At 38.2% G+C, this 20,844-nt stretch overlaps 3 protein-coding genes across 4 annotated transcripts; 1 reads left to right on the top strand and 2 right to left on the bottom strand.

Moving 5' to 3' along the window:
• Positions 1-845: 845 nt before the first annotated feature.
• Positions 846-13,655, top strand: LOC108979735 (vacuolar-sorting receptor 3-like). 2 transcript variants are annotated; one of them, XR_001994261.2, is made up of 13 exons: positions 846-1,461; positions 2,542-3,234; positions 3,325-3,413; positions 3,658-3,727; positions 3,797-3,880; positions 3,969-4,045; positions 4,272-4,353; positions 9,805-9,887; positions 9,954-10,020; positions 11,199-11,327; positions 11,428-11,537; positions 13,172-13,325; positions 13,449-13,655. XR_001994261.2 is itself a non-coding variant. In XM_018950471.2 (12 exons), the coding sequence occupies exons 1-12, from the start codon at positions 1,155-1,157 to the stop codon at positions 13,268-13,270; spliced, it is 1,890 nt and encodes a 629-aa protein (XP_018806016.1). In that variant the 5' UTR covers positions 846-1,154; the 3' UTR covers positions 13,271-13,655. The 2 variants fall into 2 exon arrangements, 1 of the variants encoding a protein (XP_018806016.1); XM_018950471.2 differs by having other exon boundaries at positions 13,172-13,655.
• Positions 13,656-14,615: 960 nt separating this feature from the next.
• On the bottom strand, positions 14,616-16,079 carry LOC108979736 (transcription factor RSL2-like). The gene is made up of 5 exons (XM_018950472.2): positions 15,825-16,079; positions 15,448-15,720; positions 15,286-15,351; positions 15,134-15,199; positions 14,616-15,008 (listed from the first exon to the last, which is right to left on the bottom strand). Exons 1-5 carry the CDS (start codon positions 16,074-16,076, stop codon positions 14,937-14,939), a joined length of 729 nt encoding a protein of 242 aa, XP_018806017.2. The 5' UTR covers positions 16,077-16,079; the 3' UTR covers positions 14,616-14,936.
• Positions 16,080-18,287: 2,208 nt separating this feature from the next.
• LOC108979728 (transcription factor RSL2-like) lies at positions 18,288-19,777 on the bottom strand. The gene is made up of 5 exons (XM_035684081.1): positions 19,262-19,777; positions 18,811-19,071; positions 18,636-18,701; positions 18,501-18,566; positions 18,288-18,392 (listed from the first exon to the last, which is right to left on the bottom strand). Exons 1-5 carry the CDS (start codon positions 19,775-19,777, stop codon positions 18,288-18,290), a joined length of 1,014 nt encoding a protein of 337 aa, XP_035539974.1.
• Positions 19,778-20,844: the final 1,067 nt, after the last annotated feature.

Raw genomic sequence — 20,844 nt, 5'->3', positions numbered from 1 at the left:
TCACCGTGCAAACAAAAACTGCATATACATCTTATTCTAGTGCTTGGCTGTAGATAAGTATACAAGGATGCCTAAGAACAGTTTGTATGAGGTATTTTAGTTTAGAAACTGGCTGGAGGAATATTAAATAAACAAAAAACAAAAACAAAAAATACTTATAAAAAAAGACAAAAACAAAAACAAAAAATGGAGCTAGAAACGTGGAAGTATACAAACATACCAAATTTATACATGTTAGAAAGTTCTTGTTCTGGGACCAGATAAGCTGTTTTAGCCACGAGTTTATTGAATGAAAAATAAGAGGAAAAAAAGTGAAGAAACATTAGAATTTTAGAGATATGGCAATAGCATGCAAAGCCATTTCCCATAGATATTTAAAGCGAAGAACGAAAAAACAAAACAACAAAATGAGAGAGAGAGAGAGAGAGAGAGAGAGGCACTGTGTTGAGCAAAAATGTTGACAATCCAGATATTTAGGTTGTGAAGTCAGATATTTTATAAATAATAGTAATAAAATAATAATAAATAATAAATAAATAAATAATAATAACCCTAATATTACTTTATATTTTTAGGTGTAGAAAGTTAGAATTTTAACCCTAATATTCTACCCAGCTATTATTCTCTACCAAAAAGAGAAAAATCTATTTCAAAAAAAAAAAAAAAAAGGAGACAACATCATATGGTTTTCGAGAAGTAATACCGCATCAGAATGATTCCCTAAGCTCTGTATTTTTACTCTCATCCATTATTGCTCTTAATCTTTTACTCCCTTATCCATTTTTTAAGGATGAATATTAAAAAATAATGTTAAGATAGAAAATAATATTGTAGCGCATCAGTCCGAACTACAGACGTCGATGCTTGATTTCTTCCAAGACTCGGACATCTTTTGTGGGTTTCCCAAGTTCTTTCCTACACACGCACACAAATCCAACAAATCAACAACAGCGACGACGACGACAAAAGCCACCACTTTGTTTGTTTTTGGAAAACAAAAGCAAAAACTACCCCAACTTTTCCATTTTCCCGGAACAAAAATTCCACAACCTCCAAATTACATGTTTCAAAGGCACAATCTTTTATTCTCTGTTGTCAACCAACTGATCTAAATACCAAAACCCAATTTCTCGTTATCTTAATTAGACCTGAAAATGGAGCTTCAGAGATCAGCACTGAGACTCCTCCTAGGGTTTCTGGTGGTCTCTTTGATACCCGTATCCCTGGCGAGATTTGTGGTGGAGAAGAATAGCTTGAGGGTGACATCCCCGGAGAGCATCAAAGGCACGCATGACAGTGCCATTGGGAACTTTGGGATACCTCAATATGGTGGCAGCATGGCTGGAGTTGTTATGTACCCGAGGGAGAACCAAAAGGGTTGCAGAGGCTTCGACGAGTTCGGGATTTCGTTCAAGTCTAAGCCCGGTGCTCTCCCGACCTTCGTTTTGGTCGATCGTGGAGGTACCCTTTTTGCGGGTTTGAATAATTTGGTTGTTATTCTGAGGTTTGAGGTTCAACTTTTTTTCTTTTGGCGATTGAGGTGTTACCCATTTGGCCATTTGGCCATTTGGATCAATTTGTACATTTTGAACTCTTTTTGGTAGATTGCGTGGAGACCTTTTGGATGGTTTTGGTTAATTTTCTTGTCCGATAAGGTCAGATTCAATTTGATCAGTTTTTGGTTAATTGAGGAGATACGCGTCGGTAATTTGGATAAAATTTCTCCTTTAGCTCTTTTTGGTTGATTGAAGAGGCAACATTTTGGTAGTTTTGACTAATTTGCTTGTTATTGTGAGGCTTGAGGTTCAATTACTTCGGTGCGATTTAATTTAGGACGTATCCTATTGGTTATTTGGATCAATTTTCTCTTTGGAGCTCCTTTTGGTTGTCTCAATTTGTTGAGACGATGCCCTTTTGTAAATTGGAAATCATTGCTTTTACGTCGTTCAAATTGATCATGGATCCAGCGCTTCCTTTTTATTTTTTGGTCAATGCTTTGAATCTCAGCATGCAGTGTTGCGGCTTGAGGTTTAAATTTGTTGTGAACAAATTTAAAATTTAAAATTTTTCTTGAGATTTGATAAAGATGTCATGAGTTATCACACATGCTGATAGAAAAACTACCATGGTTTGGATTGTAGCTATTGATAAGTTATGATATTGGTAAAAGACCAATGTTTTCCAAATTTTGATTAAAATTTCTTATTTTCATTAGGTTTGAGGGATAGTTAGTTTGTATTGGTTGACCAAGCTTTGATGTTTAGCTAGTTTGTCCAGGTTCATTGACGAGGTAACTTTTTAGAACTTGGATTATTGTGCTTTGTGAGGGGACACTTTTCTAAGTAAGACAATGCTTGATCTTTAAGTTATTGTGTCTTGTCAGTTGAGGAAGTAGCATTTGTATAAATTTGATTCATTTTCTTGTTTGATAGTCGTTTTCATTGATGTCCTAAATCTTGAGTTCTGTTATTTTGCATTCAGTTAATCTCGGATGTTCTCTTCATAAAACCATTCTTAACTTTTTTTTATGTTATTTTTCAGATTGCTTCTTCGCTTTGAAGGTGTGGAACGCCCAAAAAGCTGGGGCTTCTGCAGTTCTTGTTGCAGATGACATTGAAGAAGCATTGATTACCATGGACTCTCCAGAAGAGGATGGTTCCTCGGCTAAATACATCGAGAACATAACAATACCTTCTGCACTCATTGATAAAAGTTTTGGTCAAGCATTAAAGAAAGCATATAGTGGTGGGGACATGATAAATGTGAATCTTGACTGGAGAGAAGCTGTTCCGCATCCAGATGACCGTGTGGAATATGAACTATGGACCAACAGTAATGATGAATGTGGAGTTAAATGTGACATGTTGATGGAATTTGTGAAGGATTTCAAGGGTGCAGCACAGATACTTGAGAAAGGTGGTTACACTCAATTCACACCCCATTATATAACTTGGTACTGCCCCCAGGCATTCACCTTAAGTAAACAGTGCAAGTCCCAGTGCATCAATCATGGAAGATATTGTGCTCCTGATCCTGAACAGGACTTCAGCACAGGTTATGAAGGGAAACACGTGGTTCTTGAGAACCTAAGGCAGCTATGTGTTTTTAGAGTGGCAAATGAGACCAAAAAGCCTTGGGTGTGGTGGGACTATGTAACTGATTTTCAAATTAGATGTCCTATGAAAGAAAAAAGATACAACAAGGATTGTGCCGATGGTGTTATTAAATCTCTTGGTAATGGAATTTTTTCTTATCATCTTACATAACAAATATTGGTAATTGATGATGAATGTTTTCTTAACTGTTCATGTGATTTATGCACAGATCTTGATATAAAAAACATTGAGAAGTGTATGGGGGACCCAAATGCTGATTCTGAAAATCATGTTCTAAAAGAAGAGCAAGACGCTCAAGTATTATTTCCTATCAATTCATTTTGTTTAATATTTTGTATTCTCTATCTATTATCTCCTATCTATTCTCTTGTATAGACCCTGTGTACTTGATTAAAAAAAATTTACTTGTAAGAAATTTTTTTTTAACTTCCCAAGGAAGTTTTTAACTGTGTTTGGGCATTTGCACCGACTTTAGGCAAATTTTGAAATTGGCAATCTTAGTTCAGTTATGTGTATCTGCTTGACGAATATTTTTTGAAAGGTTGGGAAAGGATCGAGAGGTGATGTTACCATATTGCCCACCCTTGTTGTCAATAACCGACAGTATCGAGGTTTGTCTGGGTACATTTGTTTCTTAGTTAGTAACCTGCATGTTCCCTTTCTAAAATATGTTCTTGCAGGGAAATTGGCAAAAAGTGCAGTCCTGAAGGCCATCTGTTCTGGTTTTGAGGAAACTACTGAACCAGCTGTTTGTTTGAGTAGTGGTAAGTATTTCCCATAAGTTTGGTGCTTTATTAAGAGCAAGTGCATCTCTTAGGTGATGTTTATTCTGGATGGACTAAATTGTGCCAGATGTGGAGACAAATGAGTGCTTGGACAATAATGGTGGTTGCTGGCAAGACAAATCAGCCAATCTCACAGCCTGCAAGGTAGGAAACAAAACCTTCAGGCTAGTCGGGTGTCTACTTGTTATTTATGAAAAATATATAAAAATTACTAAATGTTCTATTTCATTTAGGTCCAGTTTTCCTTTTTTTTTTTTATTGCCTATGTTCTGGTTGGAGTTTAAGTTGAGTTGGTTGGAATTTTAAATTCTAAATTTCGCTTATCAGTTGCAGTTTATCTTTCAACTGACAGTAGTGTTTATCTGCCCAGGACACATTTCGTGGGAGGGTATGTGAATGCCCCTTGGTGGATGGTGTGCAGTTCAAAGGGGATGGTTATACCACTTGTGAAGGTAAAATTATATGCTTTAGCTTCTATTTGCATCAAGCTTAACCAAGCTGGTGAAGTGGTAATTGTAATCTAAGGAATGCTATTTGCGAAAATTGCGGGGTATAATCTAGTGACTGATCAAGCATGTGGAGCGTGGATGCTAGTATATGATGCTTTTGCAAGTTTCATGGAACTTATTTTTTAATGAAAACTTGGTTTTTATTGGTGCTAATGTTTTAAAACTTTTGTCTTTATTGTTGTAGACCTATATATTTGTTTGTGTAGATTCTGCAATACATCCTTACAAAAAAAGGCAATACATCCTTACAAAAAAAGTATATTCTTTGATATATCGGTGAAATGAATTATCTGCCTATCATTTTATAAATAATGATCTGCCTATCGGTGGGTCAGGAGTAGACGTTGATGGTGGTGGGTTCGTCGGAGGTGGTGGTGTGTTCGCCGGTGAGGTCTGGGGTGCTGGAGTTGGTGTCGGTAGGGATTAGAGTTGTTGAGCTGATTCTGAGTAGTGTCGTGAGCTGTTTTTTATTGTCGAAATCTGCACAGAATTAGCCGTGCACCCCAGAGGGGTCGATGGGCGTGGGTTTATCGTCGAGTTCTAGGGTCGTTGGGAGTGCGTCGGCAGAGGCTAGAGAAACAAACCCGAGCCTGTGTAGGTTCATTTCGACGCCGGAGTTGGTACAAAAACAGACGGCTTCCCTTGTGTTGGCAACCCAAGCGACGATACCCACATCGACAGAAACCCCCGATGAAGCCATTTGTCTTGCGCAAGCTTTGTTGGAGCACATGAAGCTTATGGGTGGGCCGCCAGGTGGCACAGACTTGGTCCCCGGCAAGCTCTGGCTTATCTCCCGACGCTCTGGCGGTGAAATCACTACTGACATTGTCACAGAGTGGGGTGATGGCGTCGAATGCTGTTTTAGCTGAGCTCTCAGGCTTGGTGGTGACACAGACAGTGCCGCCGACATCTTCTAAGTTGCTTCCTGTCCCCTTGCCGGCGAAGGAATGGGTCTAGGTGTCGGATCATTGGTTGGAGTTGGCAGAAGAGCCCAATGTTTTTGAAAATTCTGGCTCTTTGGTTCTGTTTACGGCTAACAGGAATGGGGAGGTTGAACCTACTCCACTCAACTCCTTTCATCCCAATGTGTCAGATTGGGTTATCCAGAGAACGATGAACATTAAGCATATGGTAGGAATTTCTTACTGGGATTTTGAAGCTGAATTTATGGCCCTACTTATAGTTGTAGAGGTTGTGAATGCTCATTCCAAGTCCGATCAATCCTTGGCTTCGGGCAAAAAAAAGAAAAGAGAATTCAAAAGGCTAATATGGGCAATGAAAGAGGATGGGGGTGAGAAGAGCTCTACTCGGGAGCGTTGTAAGGGGAGGGGTAAAATGGTTGTCCCATGAAGTCAAAAATATTATCTTGGAATGTGAGGGGGTTGCATGATCTTAATAAGCGGCTCCGAGTCAGAAATTTACTTCGTCAATGGAAAAAGGACATCATATGCTTACAAGAGACTAAGTTGGAAGCTATTACAAGACAAATAGTTCGTAGCCTATGGAGAGGACAACATGTCGGATGGTCTTACCTACCATCAAAAGGAGCTTCTGGGGGGAGTTCTAATTGTGTTTGACACAAGGGTGGTGGAAAGGGTGGATGAGTGTATGAGTGATTTCATGGTTGCATGCTCTTTTGTTAATCTAGAAGATGGCTTCAAATGAGCATTCGCTGGTATTTACGGCCCAAATATTGATTCGGAGAGAAGGTTTTTATGGGAAGAACTTACGGGAGTCATTAGTTGGTGGGAGCTACCAAGTTGCATTGGGGTGGGGGAACTTTAACACATCTTGCTTTCCAAGCGAAAGGTTGGGTGCATCTCACATCACTCCAGCTATGAGAGATTTTTCTGATTTCATTTCAGAATAGGAGCGACATTCCACTATCAGGAGGCACGTTTACCTGGTCCAACAACCATGATTGTCCATCTTGGTCGAGGATCGATAGATTTTTGCTAACTCTCGATTGGGAGTCACACTTCCCGAATGTTGCTCAAAGAAGATTACACTGTTTATGCTCTGATCACTTCTCCATCATTTTAGATTATGGAGGCATCCAAGGGGGTAGAATGTATTTTAAATTTGAGCATATGTGGCTTAAAACTGATGGTTTTGTAGACAGGGTCAGACAATGGTGAACTTCCTATAGTTTCCAAGGCTCTCCAAGTTTCATTATGGCAAAAAAGTTGAAAGCGCTGAAACAGGACCTGAACCAATGGAATGAACACGTTTTTGGCAATGTGTTTCAGCAGAAGCGCTCCCTTATGGAGGAACTATAGGGTCTAAAAGGCGAGGAGGAGGCTAGAACCCTTTCAGAACCTGATAAAATTCGCAAGAATCAAGTAGTTGTTAATCTTGAAAGGGTTACTTTGATGGAGGAGATTTCCTGGAGATAGAAATCAAGGGTACTCTGGCTTAAGGAGGGAGACAAATGCACGAAATTCTTCCCTAGGATGGCTAACTCTCATAGGAGAAACAATGCTATTGATATACTGATGGTAGATGGTGCAGCTTCTTCGGATCAGATGGTGATCAAAAATCACATTGAACAATACTATCAACAACTCTTAACTGAAGAGCACAGTTGGAGACCGAGAGTGGATGGTTTGTCTTTTTCCACATTAGACCAGCAAGAGTGCAGGGTGGTTTGAAAGGTCATTTACAGAAGAGGAAGTAAGCAATGTTATCAGAGGTATGACAAGTGATAAGACTCTCGGTCCGGATGGGTTTACTTTGAGTTTCTTTCAAGATTGTTGGGAGGTGGTCAAGGAAGATATTATGCAAGTCTTTCATGAATTTCATTCTAATACTAGATTTGAAAAGAGTCAATACCACATTTTTAGCCCTCATTCCTAAAAAGGTAGGGTCTAGGGATGTGAGAGACTATCGCCCCATTAGTCTTGTGAATGAGATATACAAGATTCTTTCCAAAGTGTTAGCAAACAGATTAAGTTCGATAGTGGAAAAACTAATCTCGAAGCCGCAAAATGCTTTTGTCAAAGGTAGACAAATCCTTGACTTGGTACTTATCGCGAATGAAGTCTTGAATGGTCGATTGAAGTCTAGAGAACCCAAGCTACTTTGCAAGTTAGACATGGAGAAAGCATATGATCATGTCAACTGGAGTTTCCTTCTTTACTTACTTGGTAGATGTGGTTTTGGGGGGAAATGGCAGAAATGGCAACAATGGGTAGAATTTTGCATCTCTTTAGCTCGTTTCCCTATCTTGGTAAATGAATCACCGATGGTTTCTTCAACTCCTCTTGTGGTCTGAGACAGGGATATCCGCTTACTCCTCTACTTTTCGTATTTGTCATGGAAGCTCTTAGCAAGATGATTGAGGGCCTGGTGGACGGTGGGTTACTCCATGGTTTTTTGGTGGGGAATGGCGATCTCATCATTTCTCACTTGTTATTTGCTAATGACACGCTTATCTTTTGTGGTGCACACCTTGGACAAGTCCAAACCTTAAGGGCGCTACTCCTTTGTTTTGCTATTGTGTCAGGTTTGAGCATCAACCTTGCAAAGTCGGAAATAGTGCCAGTGGGGGTTGTTCCCGATGTGGAGATTTTAGCTACTACCTTGGGATGCTAGATATCTTCGCTTCCTATGAAGTATCTTGACTTACCGTTGGGTGCTTCATTTAATATGAAAGGATTTGGAATGATGTAGTCGAAATGGTGGAGCACAGATTGGCAGCTTGGAAGAGGTTTTACTTGTCGAAAGGCGGTAGGTTGACTTTGATTAAAAGCACTCTTTCAAACTTACCCACTTATTTTCTATCTTTGTTCCCGCTTCCCACAAAGGTGGCTAACCGCATTGAGAAGCTACAAAGGGATTTCTTATGGAGTGGATTGGGGGATGAGTTCAAATTTCATCTGGTTAATTGGTCAACAGTTTGTACCCCAATTTCTGGGGGAGGGTTGGGGATTCGTCACTTGATGAAATTCAATCAAGCTATTTTAGGTAAGTGGTTGTGGTGGTACCAAAATAAAAGGGAGGCCTTATGGAAGACTGTTATAGACTCACAGTTTGGGGAAGCTTGGGGAGGATGGTGCTCGAATGAGGTACGAGGCACTCATGGAGTAGGTTTGTGGAAAAACATTAGAAGCCTTTGGGGGACCTTCCAAGGACATGAACATTTTATTATAGGCGATGGTTCGCGTGTCCCTTTTTGATTTGATATATGGTGTGGTAACCTTTGTCTATGAGATACCTTCCCTGCCATCTTTGCGCTTGCTAGAGTAAAGGAGGCATTGATTGGCAAACTTCTGGTCTTTTCAAATGGCACCCCTAAATGGAATATTGACTTCATTAGGGCAGCTCATGATTGAGAGTTGGAGTCTATTACGGAGTTCTTTGCAACATTATATTCCACAAGTATTCCAGGGGGCACCAGAGACAAGATGCTTTGGAATCATTCTAAGGAAGGTATTTGCTATGTCAGTTCTTTTTATCAAAAGCTCACGAACTCCGAATTGTCTATGTTCTCGTGGAAGAGCATATGGAAGACGAAAGCTCCCTCAAAATCAGCTTTCTTTGTCTGGACAGCATCTTTGGACAAGATTCTCACTACAGATAATTTGAGGAAACGATAGGTTATTGTCCTAGATTGGTGTTGTATGTGTAAGAAGCATGGGGAGTCAGTTGATCATTTGTTTTTACACTGCGAGGGGGCCAAGGTTATATGGGATGATTTTTTCTGAAGAGTCGGATTCTCTTGGGTTATGCCTTGTAGATTGGTGGATTTCCTCGCAAGCTGGAGAGGACTATATGATGATTCTCAGGTAGCGGCAATTTGAAGATTGGTACCAATATGCTTGTGTTGGTGTATTTGGAGGGAGAGAAATGCTCGATGTTTCGATGATCAAGAGAGAACAATGGATGAGCTTAAAGTTTTCTTTTTTAAGTCATTGTTCTTAGGGGCAGGGCTATAGTTTGTAACAGACTTAGTGTTCATGACTTTCTTCTTTCTATTGTAACCTCTAGTTAGGCGTTTTTCATCTATATTTTCTGTGAACCTGGGCTTTGCCTATTTCTATGAATACAATATCTTTGATTACCTATAAAAATAAAAAAATAAAAAAAATAAAATTTTATAAATAAGTGGCTGTATATTTGTGTTCTATAAAGCAACGGTCAGTCCATATTAATATATGCACCCACATGCACAAAAGATTATGCATGCAAGGTATTCAGTCGTGAAATACAGAGTATTGGAGCTGTACAAGAATTTTGTTTTGTTTTGTTTTTTTTTTTTTGGGGGGTGGGGATGGGGAGTGCTTAGGGTTGGGGTGGGTACTTGTTATCAAGAAATTAGTTTTTAGTCGAGAGAATGTCTTGAGACTCTTTTCTCAGTTCTCATCATTAAATTATCTTATTTTTGGCTTTCAGCAAGTGGGCCTGGGAGGTGCAAGATAAAGAATGGAGGTTGTTGGCATGAATCTCGAGATGGCCACACATTCTCTGCTTGTTTGGTTAGTAACTGCAAGTCTCTCTCTCTCAGGCTTTGTGGTTCACATTCTAATTATTTACATGAACAGGATAATGGGGAGCTAAAATGCCAATGTCCTCCTGGATTTAAAGGTGATGGCATCAAAAGTTGTGAAGGTAAGAAACAGACACATTGTCATTTGTAGTTTCATCATCTTCTACAAACTAAAGTCATATGAGAAGGAATTCCAATATCTTTTTTTTTTTTTTTATCGGTGCTAAAAGCCATAGTTGTTGATTGCTCAGTAAATTCCATAACTAGAACCATAGTTATCATTCTTTTGTCATGAGGGGCTGTAACATGACTAGATGGATTATTATGTCTAATTATGGTCAATATGGCCACACGAGTTAAAGATAGGCAGGACTTGTATAAAGTGTACTAACACTTTGAAACTGAGAACTTCTAAGTTGCAAACGATTGACCCAAAGTTCTTCTTGTAAGGTTTTTTATTTTTTATAAGTAAACAAATTCTATTGATCAATGAATGGGCATAGCCCGGTTCAATACACAAGAAGAAACCAACTGTATACCCTAACTAAGAAGGTGCAATAGAGACAAGAAAATCATGTAGGTCCATGCCATTGAAGTCAACAGCAATGGCCCAAGTACATAAAGTTCTATAAAATAAAGCTTTAAGCTCCTCCAACAATCTCCCCTTGTCTTCAAACGTCCGCTCATTGCGCTCCTGCCACAAACACCACATGATACATATAGAGGTCATCTTCCTAACTGCTTTAATCCGTTGCAAGCCTCTTATATTTGTCCAGCTGGCCAGCACTGCCACCACTGTCTCGAGCATAACCCAATCTTCTTGTAAGGTTGAAACCATGTGACTAAAACCAGAATGGTTTCTGCAAAGTGTGCAATAATGGTGGAAGGGTTTTATGCTTTTCTTGGTCTATCCGGTTAAATATTTAATACGGAGGTTGAAAGCAGAAAGATTTGAAACATGGAATAAGGAGCATTCTGTTGTAAAGTGTGGTTTGGGGTTTTATTGGGTGATTCCCAGATGAACTGCACTTCTAACAATGTTGAGATTTCTACTCTTGGAATTAACTCTTTGAGATCTTTGTATGAGTGAATGCTGGCTCATGGTGGTGTGCATGTCTCTTCTTTTCTAGATCTTTTAAATCTCCTGAATTTTCTTTGTAATATTAATTGTACCTTTTCTGTTCTTCCTGTACAAAAGAGAGAGATATGTTGATTCAGATAAAGGGCATTTCTAGGTCAAGCATATTGGACAGATTTTTTCGTAATGAATTTGTTTTCTCTAACTTCTTTCTTCTCACAGATATTGATGAATGTAAAGAGAAAAAAGCCTGTCAGTGCCCTGAGTGTGGCTGCAAGAATACCTGGGGGAGCTATGACTGCAGTTGCAGTGGAGATCTTTTATACATCAGGGACCATGATACATGCATTAGTGAGTCCAGCTACCCATCTTTTATGACTCTAGTCTTTACACCCGAAATGTGATGCGTATTATTTGCTCAGATAAATACGTCTCTTTGGTCGTTCTGCAGGTAAGAGTGCTAGGGAAACAAAATCTGCATGGACTGCAGTTTGGATCATATTGATAGGCTTGGCAATGGCCGCTGGTGGGGCATATCTTGTGTACAAATACAGACTGCGGGTAAGCATGTTGCATTATATTCATGTTTCCTGACTTCATGTGTTGGATTTCATAGATGAGTGGGTTCTGTTCTATTGGCCCCTTGATAAACGTTACTTATATTGATACTTCAAAAAAATTAAGTCAATACTTTACTTCAAAATTCTCATCATCAAAATTATACTCCCTGTGCACATTGATGATGCCTACGCTTACAATGCAAGTCACAGGGTGTATATGATAGAAAGCACCCAAACAATAACTAGGACAGCCAAAGTTACTCTGAGCTGACATCTGGGCACAATGTTTTTAGAGCTAAAGAATTAAGCTCATAATCTTCAAGTTCCACATATTTTGTTCCCATCCATAAGCACTAAAGCAGACATGAAGGAACAAGCCTCCAAGCTTCTACACTGCCGTGGCCAACATCCCGACTCCTCCAAACAGCCAAGAACTCTATGACCCTTTGGGACATAACCCAAGCAACATTGAAAATCTTGAACATCAGGGCCCAAATTCTTCTAGATACTTTGCAGTGCAGCAATAAGTGATTGAATGTTTCTCCATTTTTACACATGCAACACCAATCCATTACTAAAGTTCTCCGCAAATTGTCCATAGTAATGATTCTCCCCAATGCAGCTACCCATACAAAGAATGCCTCCTGCAAAGTTGCTTTGTTCCTCCAAACTCCTACAAGGAAAAAGAGTACTTGCTGGCCATATTGAATGAAAAGTGCCGATCTTGAACCTACTTGGGTTCGATGGAATCCACTTTATCTTATTCTTGCCAACACCTCCCCTTCTGGCAAAGTACAATAGATTGAAGAATGTCTAAAGAACTCCAATTCTCAACTTGTTTGCAGCTCAAATAAAGTTGATATTCTATTGGCTAGTATCATTAATGCATTGCCAAGGGTTTGACACTGATGCATCCTTGTCACTAGAAATTCTGAACAGCTCCGGGAACATACCTTCAATGGTCTATCGCCACACCAAACATTATTATGAGCTTATTTAATGAAGTTCGTAATACTTGTGTTTGTTTACTTAGCATTTACTTCAACATGAGCATTGCGAAATAATGAGAAGTTTACTGTTCATAAGGTGGCTTAAAAGGGAATTGGATATTTGGCATGGTTTTGAATTCCATTTTGTTTTTGGTTTATAAAAAACTATTAGAAGGCGTTTAGTGAGCGTGACATTGCTATAATTTGAGATGGTTCTAGGAGATTAGGACATATTTGGATGCTGAAAATTTTCAAAATTCTCAAAACTTCTCATAATTTCATTCTCAAACATCACTCAAATACAAAACACTTTTTAATTTCAAATTTTCAACTTTTTAATCTAATTATTACCTAATCATTATTCAAACACAAAAATCAATACAACTTTTACAAACTTCAAAACAAAAATAATATTAAAAAATTATATGCAAACAGTTTTTTAATTTTATTATATTTTTATTCAACTTTTTCTCTCTCATTTTCTAAAATTCAAACAAAACATATTCACTCAAACAATTTCACTACTATTAACAAAATTCTAAATACTCAAGTGTCCAAACATGCCTTTAAATTTCAGAGTATAAAGCTTTACTTTCTGTCGGGTTAAATATTCAAATTGTTGATGTTTCCATTGTTGTTTCTGCAGTCGTACATGGATTCAGAAATCAGAGCTATCATGGCACAATATATGCCTCTAGATAGTCAAGCTGAAGTACCAAACCATGTCAACGAGGAACATCCTTGAAAGAGGAAAACTCCATCCTTCATTTTTCTTGAGGATTTCTGGCAAACCTGCATAGGTAGATTCGATACACCCATCTTTATATGTCACGAGTTTTGAGAGTGGATTATATATTCTTGTATAATATGCTATACAATAAAAGAATGCAGAGGAGAGAATTTGTCATGTTGTTTGTTAGCAGTGTATCGTGCTGAACAACAAAACAAGGGTAGGAAGCAAATTGCAAAGCCTCAAGGAAGTCCGTTTCCCGACCTGGAAAGTCTCACTCCCTAATTTAAACAGGAATCTGTAATTTATTTATATATTTTTAACATTTAAGACGGGATGACTTCAATGTCCTATACTTGATTGTTTTTAGGATAATGGTAATTTCTGTTGGCACGGTAGGACAAAGATTATCTCAGTTTTGCTTGTAGTTCATATTCATTGAAAGTGACATTTTACATAAGACAAACTGTTCATTGACACTTCAAAAAACAAAAAAGATTCCAAGTAGTTTCTGATTTTGTCTTCTCAGTTTGACCGCTTGTGTGATTAAGAAATTGACTACTAGTGAATGGGTATATTTTGTTTAGATTTTTTATGCTGTAACAAGTCGTGATGAAATGGATTATAAAGATGATTGATGCCATTACTTATTCTCGTATTTGCTTGGATAATTCCACAGCACTAGAGGTAATTGAAGCTACGAAAGTATCCCGTAAGTCCTCCAGATTTTGGCTTAATGCGTTTAGTGGACATCCATCCATCAGGAGCATCTGATAACCCTAGTTACTTGAGGGAGTAAAACGTCAGTTCTTTAAAATTTGAGGGTGCAAATATGAGAGACAGACACTTTGCATGCACCTAGGTTGACGATATATTTAGCTATTCATGTTTCGAAGCGTCATGCATCCTCCATATGAATGCCCCTCAATTTCAATTTTCATGAATTTCAAAGACCTTGACAAACGAAAACAAACAGAAAATTTCTGGCTGGATGAAGAGAATGAACGGAACTTGACACCGTCTTCTCACCCTATGGCTGTGATGGCAAATGTTGGCAAAGTTCAAGAAGCCCTTGCTTTGTCTCGAATTTATGTACAAACGAGCCAAGCCGTCACTTTCATGAAGCTTTAAAAGAACCCACCCTAATTTATGCTTAGGCGGCGAAAATTCTGCTTGTCATGGCCAAGAGAGTCGACAGCACAATCTTCTTGGTTACTTACAATATGTCCCTATTTGTAACTTTTCATATTCGGCTCTTAATGAAAATTGCGTATCAAACATTTGTGTTTGCTCCGAAAAGTATGTTAAAGCAGAATATCCACAACTGAGATAACCAGTTCTTGTCATATTAATCATTTTAATGTACATGGTGTTACATTGGGCCGCCAATCTGAATCAGTGGATCTCAAAACTGTGATCATAAGAAGAAATTCTGCTCAAATTATAATGTCTGTCATACTCAGAAGGAAACTCATTGAAGCGGACTTAGTTTTAGGAAATCTGTGACAGTTTCGCTCATAGACCTTGATAATAGGACTTTGAGAGTTTTCTTGCTGACGCAAATAAGCCCCCACTTGTAGCTGCCATGGCTGTTTCACATATGCGGTGCTGTGCTGAATCCTGATCTATGGACGGCTGTCTTATCCTTTTATCTTCTATGGTTTTCTAAGCGGTGTAATTTTCAGACAAGTCCAATGTTGATTCCGTTGTAAGCGATGGGAGTATACATCCACAGATCATCGGAGCTTAAGAGCTACAGAACCCCAACAAGAAAGAACAAGAAAGGGGATTAGATAATGAGCATGGATAGATAAAGGTAGCACCATTTTGTCAAGCTGATCTTTCAATGTGTACTACACGGATTCCCTTGTCTAATACCTTAATCTGGTGCTGTAAAAATTTTACATAATGGACAGCTTCCTCAAGCATTGTGCTAATATCAACCTGCAGCATCAAAGAACCAATTTTGGGAATTTCAGGTACACCTCAGACTGGGAGAACAATATTTTCAGATGGAGGATACTGCTTACCTTTGTTCCATTAGGAACAAGGTTCTGTAGGATCCTCAGCCTCTCATTTATCCTCTCTCTCCTTTTCTGCAAGATACAAATGAAAAGACCAATTAATCAGATTCATGGACAGGAAAATTTCCACAAAGTTGGGTCAATGTGCAAGCGTTTGTGGGGACTTACCCTTGCATAAAGGCTCTGGGGATCAGTGGCTGACCCCCTCCTGGCTCTTGTTTTGCCTTTCAAGTTTAAAGCTGCAGGCCCTATTGAGTTTGAGTCCAATTTTGAGGTCACTCCTCCATTCAGTTCTTGAGAAGCTTTGGGGTCATCCTCTGAGGAGCAGCTGCTCAAGCTTTGCCCAACAAGACCATTATTCCCATCTTCTTCCTCGTTGCTGGGCCAAGAAAGCTGACGATTCTTCTTTGGTTGTAGATTTCTTATGTTCTTTAGGACGGCCTTCATTATTGAAATTAAGATTTCATCGTGAATAGGAAATAACTTCTTTCACTTGAAAAAATAGTAACGCATTGGTGTGAAGGTAATATTGGCTGCATACTCACATTTGAACTCCGAGATCTTTTCTTGGATTTCCCAGATGAGTTGTTACATTTGTCTTCCACGATTGAATCAGGAGCTGACATCTTGGATCCCCTTATGGGGTGTGAATCCATGTCAAGAGAAACAGCTTCGGTCACATATCCAGCAGACTCTTCTGCATTCTCTTCACTCGTTTCTTTGTCCAAGCAATCATTTCGTTCAATGAGAAAGGAGCTGCTGTTTTTCATGCCAGCCAAACAAAAATCCATGGACATGGAGCTACCATTGGAATTTTGAATTAGATGAGACTCATTCATGTAGTAGCTACTGCCACTAAAATGTGAGGCAGTGTAAAAATTAGAACTAGACATATCAGAAGAATTGCCCGAAACTTCACCTAGCGTTGCCATGTTCACAGCTGAATCATGGCAAGGCCAAAAAGTAGACGGGACTTCAAAGCTTAAGCCCTCATTATGGGTCATAAATATAGCTTCCCCAGATATAGCTCTGATATACTCCATTTCTCGGGAAATCTCTGTTTTTCAAGACGAAACTACTATGGAAGTATTTATATTCGACAGCTATAATTAGAAAAAGGTTGACTTCTTTGGTGATCTCATGATTGCCAATAATTATTAGATGCAAAGCCCAAATTATCAATATCAGATCTTTAAGGACAACTCAGAGCGGGACCAAGTTCAAGCATATTAGAATGATGCAACCTTTCAGTGGCCTGTAGCGCCATGTTACTAAAAACTTAAAAAAAAAATGCAAAAATAAATAAAAGAGTCAATGAATATTTCTGGAAAGGTTAACTGCTATTGGTTAGTATCAAAACTGGAAATTAAAGAGGTGCCCTATAGCATAAAAGGGAAGAATATAAGAGTCGGATTTGGTGAGGAGACTTTATGGAGAGAACGTGGGGCTGATGATAAACCATTAATAATTGTATTTGACATAATGATAATGACATCTCCCCCAATTCGAATGATTTTAAAATTGAATTAAGTTGGTTCATCATTTCAACTCCAAAATTTTCGCTATTGTTTCAATGTTCTACACACACGCACTAAAGAAAGTATGCTTTCAATAATTAGGCTTGCCCAATGAGATATGGTAGTACCAAAGAAGTTTTCATTCAGGAATTCACCAAAACTGGAAAACAGAAAAAAGAAATGAAATGATAGTTACAGTTGTGAACATGTAAGAGCCATGCAATCACTTTAAAAAAAAAGTGAATAAATACGGGACCTACATGTAGCATTACTCAAAAAAAAAAAGATAAGAAAAAGGTGAAGTGACATTAAACAGAATAGGGAAATATTGAATAATATGGAGCTTGTGAATCAGCATTTGATGGTCAAGACTTGAAATGTGAACGTGTAAACTCGTCTAGGCATATTTTTAGTCTGATATTTCGGCTCATAATTAGTGGTGTATTCCAGTACTTTAGCTGCAACTGTACGTAAACCATTTTAACTATGGGCTACCTCTCACATTTGTTAATTTCATCTTTCGTTTTTGTATTTGTTTTTACGTTGATTTTGTTGTATCAGCACTTTTCTATGCAATAAACAGTATAAAAACACATATATATATCGAAGCCCGGTAACGTGTTATCAAAGTCTTGCTTGAATACTCTCAAAGGTACTGTTCATCAGTTCATCTTCCAAACAAACCTGCCTGCCTTCTGCGACTGATTCAAAGTAAACTCCGGCCTACTAATAATCTTTGGAGTAGCACTACATGTGATAGCTTCGTGATTCTAATTCATCTCTTTGAATCTCTCAGACATGAATACATAAAACCCCCTGCTAAGACAGCTGGAGCAGTCTTTTGCGATCTCTATATTAATTTATCCAATCTAATCATTCATTGCAGGATGATTGTCATTGATTCTGTGTGTGTGCTCTCACATGATGAATAGCAACCGCTGCGTTTTTTTTTTTTTCTGGGTCAATCACTGTTGAGTTGAGTAAATGTGCCAACTTAAGTGAATTATTAATCTTACATATTGCATAATGTGCCATCAACTGATCTGATGATGTATATTAATCAAGTTCTTGTAGTTAGACAAATAACTGAAATAAGGGGGCATTTCCCAATTAATTATAGTACTCTGGAACCAAAATAAACAGTTGCTTCATGAGACACCTGCAACAATCTAAAACTAGATACAATGATCACTACGTTTGGTGACAGATTCCTAGACCTAGTTGGTTACTTCCAGTTTGGAGCAGGCTCAGTTCCATGCCTCCGTTTATCCCTCCAAGTTACCATGTAATGTCAAATAAAGAACTCAGCTCAAATCACGTCTGTTACTCTAAAACGGGCACAAGATAGAACAGATCGGACTTTATGAGATGTTCATGATACCATTTATTTCCTCGTGAAACTTGACTAAAAGGATTTGATAATAGCTCATCCAAACAAGCTGATGAAATGACTTCTTCAGGTATCATGTAGAAAGCTGTTCCACCTTTCTTTTATCTTATCTGTTGTTTGGGCAGGTTGATCTTCAGATCAAGTCCAATGTCCACTCCATTATAAGCGAAGGGAGCATACATCCATAGATCATCGGAGCTCAAGAGCTACAAGCAAGAAAATGAAAAAGTAGACCAGTAAGTTTAAATTTAGAAATAGCGATATGTCAAGTACCTAAAGGACGTGGAATAAGATGGATTTTGTTTTGCTATTACCTTAATTTGGAGCTGTAAAAACTTAACATATTCAACACCTTCCTCAAGCATTGTGCTAATATCAACCTGCATTACCATTGAATAAGTTCCGAGAACTCCATTCACCATTGATGCTACATATAGAAAAGTGCCTACCTTTGTTCCATTAGGGACAAGGTTCTGTAGGATTCTTAGCCTCCCATTTATTCTCTCTCTTCTTTTCTGCAAAATGGGAAGGAATAATTTCTTACCTATTAATTATATTGATTGGCAGCAGTTTTTTTTTTTTTAATGATGTTTGGTGAAGTGGTAGCATTTGTAGTGAACTTACCCTTGCGTAGACGCTCTGGGGATCACTGGCCGATCCTCTTGTGGCTCTTGCTTTGCCTTTTTTGTTGAGAGCAGGAAGCTCTTTGCTGCTCAAGCTTGGAGTCACTCCATTTAGCTCCTGAGAAGTGTTGGAATCATCCTCCGAGGAGCAGCTGCTCGAGCTCTGTCCATCAAGGCAAAGACAACCACCTTTTTCTCTGTTGCTTGTCAAAGAAAGCATGTGACTTTTCTTGGACTGCGCAATCCTCTTGTTCCTATTAACCTATATTATATGAGAAAATGCCATACAAGTCATTCCTATCATAGTCCACAGGCAAAACAACAAACTTTCATCACTTGGCAAAATGTAACATAATGGTAATAAGAGGGAAAGCTCATTATTTCCAATTTTACTTACATATCCTGAACTCAGATCTTTTCATAGAATTCTTAGATGGCTTGTCAGTTTTGACTTCCGAGATCAAGTCTGGTTTTGGAACATCTGTTTTCCTTTTTTGCTGTAAATCCTTGTGAAGGAGAACAGTTTCAGGCATGTTTCCAGCAGACTCCTCTGCATCTCCCTTGACCATTTCTTGGTTCGAGCAGTCATCCCCATCAATGAGATAAGGAACTGAATCCATGGACATGAAGTTATAAGTGGATGTCAAAATTGGTTGGGGATCACTCAAGTAGTCGCTTTTTTGGCTCAGACTACCACCACTATAACTACTCTCCAATGGAAGACTGTAAAATCTAGTACTAGGGAATTCCAAAGAAATGCATGAACTTTCAGTGAGCCCTGCCATGTTCATGGTTGAATCATAAAAAGGCCAAAAAGTAAATGGGACTCCTAAGCTTGAACAGGTATTTATCTCATTGGGTATTGAAGGTTTATCAAGCCACTGGACCATAAAATCGGCCTCCTCCGCTGTATGCATTGCACTAAGAGAGACCCATTCTCCCTCAGAAATGACTCCTATCTGCTCCATAGAGAAAATGGTCTTCTGTTTTGTAGTGTGAAATATTAGGAGAAGCTTGAGTTGCTTGGTGCTTGGTGAGGAAGGGGAGTAGCATCTATTTATACCCAACCAGTTTGCAGGGGTTTTGACTTCATTTTATTAAGAAGATATGAACTCATCATTGGCAATATAATTATCAGCCGGAAAAGTCTAAATTCTTACTAAAGAATTTTCATGATGGGGCCAAGTACAACTCATGAGAGATTACAAAATCCTACCTTTCAGTTGCTTAAGCACCTTTTTTTCCATTGGAAATACTAAAAAATGAATATATTAAAATGGAATTAGTAGAAAAGCCAGGATGAAGTCTCTTATGGAGGTGCAAGGGATACTGTAGTACCTGGATTCCAGAGAACATGGGGTTGCGTTGAATATAACAAACATATAAAATTGTCTAACAGAATGAAAATGGCATTCCTTCCAAGAAACCGCTTTTCTTATCAAAACAAAAAAACTCTGCATTTCACTATGATGAGATAGGTATACCAGAAAGAATCACGATTAGCTTTTTTATTATGGACAGGACGAGAGTTTTACCTGATTCTGTTAGCAAAACTATAAATTTTAATGTCTGGTTAGACAATAGGTTGTTGTCTTGCATCTGCTACAACAAAGCTTTCCTGCAAGAGACACTGGAACCATTCTGTTTTCATTCTTCTGCACATTCTTAACGAAAAACCAAGAATCAAATCACCCCGGCGCACACAAAATACAGGGACAAAAAGCAAAGAAAAACACGTAACATTGTTAAAATATAAAATAAATAATAAAATTTATTTTTGTTAACGATGGAATGCGTGGTGACTCTACGTAAATCTCTTGAATTCGAATCTTAATTTTATATTTTATTTTATTTTATTAAAATATTCTAAATGTTGGGCTAAAATATTTTTAATGTTAGACCATCCATTGAGAAAAAATTTAACTTATACGTGAACGAAAATATTAAAATATAAAATAAATAATAAAATTTTATTTTTTTTTTAATTTTTGGTACAAGTGAAGTGATGATAGAAAAGAAAATGCCCGTATTCCGA

Source organism: Juglans regia, chromosome 13 (assembly GCF_001411555.2).
Source record: "Juglans regia cultivar Chandler chromosome 13, Walnut 2.0, whole genome shotgun sequence".
Classification (NCBI taxonomy): domain Eukaryota; kingdom Viridiplantae; phylum Streptophyta; class Magnoliopsida; order Fagales; family Juglandaceae; genus Juglans; species Juglans regia.
The sequence above is the reverse complement of the archived record's forward strand: the minus strand, read 5'-3'. Positions and strand labels throughout refer to the sequence as shown.

Coding starts and splice junctions, on each gene's coding strand:
- LOC108979736 (XM_018950472.2), bottom strand. CDS start 16,076: ATGTCCATGGATTTTTGTTTGGCTGGCATGAAAAACAGCAGCTCCTTT. Junction 15,200..15,285: donor TTGTTCCTAATGGAACAAAG/GTAAGCAGTATC, acceptor TTGATGCTGCAG/GTTGATATTAGCACAATGCT. Junction 15,009..15,133: donor TTTTACAGCACCAGATTAAG/GTATTAGACAAG, acceptor GGGGTTCTGTAG/CTCTTAAGCTCCGATGATCT.
- LOC108979735 (XM_018950471.2), top strand. CDS start 1,155: ATGGAGCTTCAGAGATCAGCACTGAGACTCCTCCTAGGGTTTCTGGTG. Junction 11,328..11,427: donor GGACCATGATACATGCATTA/GTGAGTCCAGCT, acceptor GTCGTTCTGCAG/GTAAGAGTGCTAGGGAAACA. Junction 11,538..13,171: donor TGTACAAATACAGACTGCGG/GTAAGCATGTTG, acceptor TTGTTTCTGCAG/TCGTACATGGATTCAGAAAT.
- LOC108979728 (XM_035684081.1), bottom strand. CDS start 19,777: ATGGAGCAGATAGGAGTCATTTCTGAGGGAGAATGGGTCTCTCTTAGT. Junction 18,702..18,810: donor CCCAGAGCGTCTACGCAAGG/GTAAGTTCACTA, acceptor CCCATTTTGCAG/AAAAGAAGAGAGAGAATAAA. Junction 18,393..18,500: donor TTTTACAGCTCCAAATTAAG/GTAATAGCAAAA, acceptor TCTTGCTTGTAG/CTCTTGAGCTCCGATGATCT.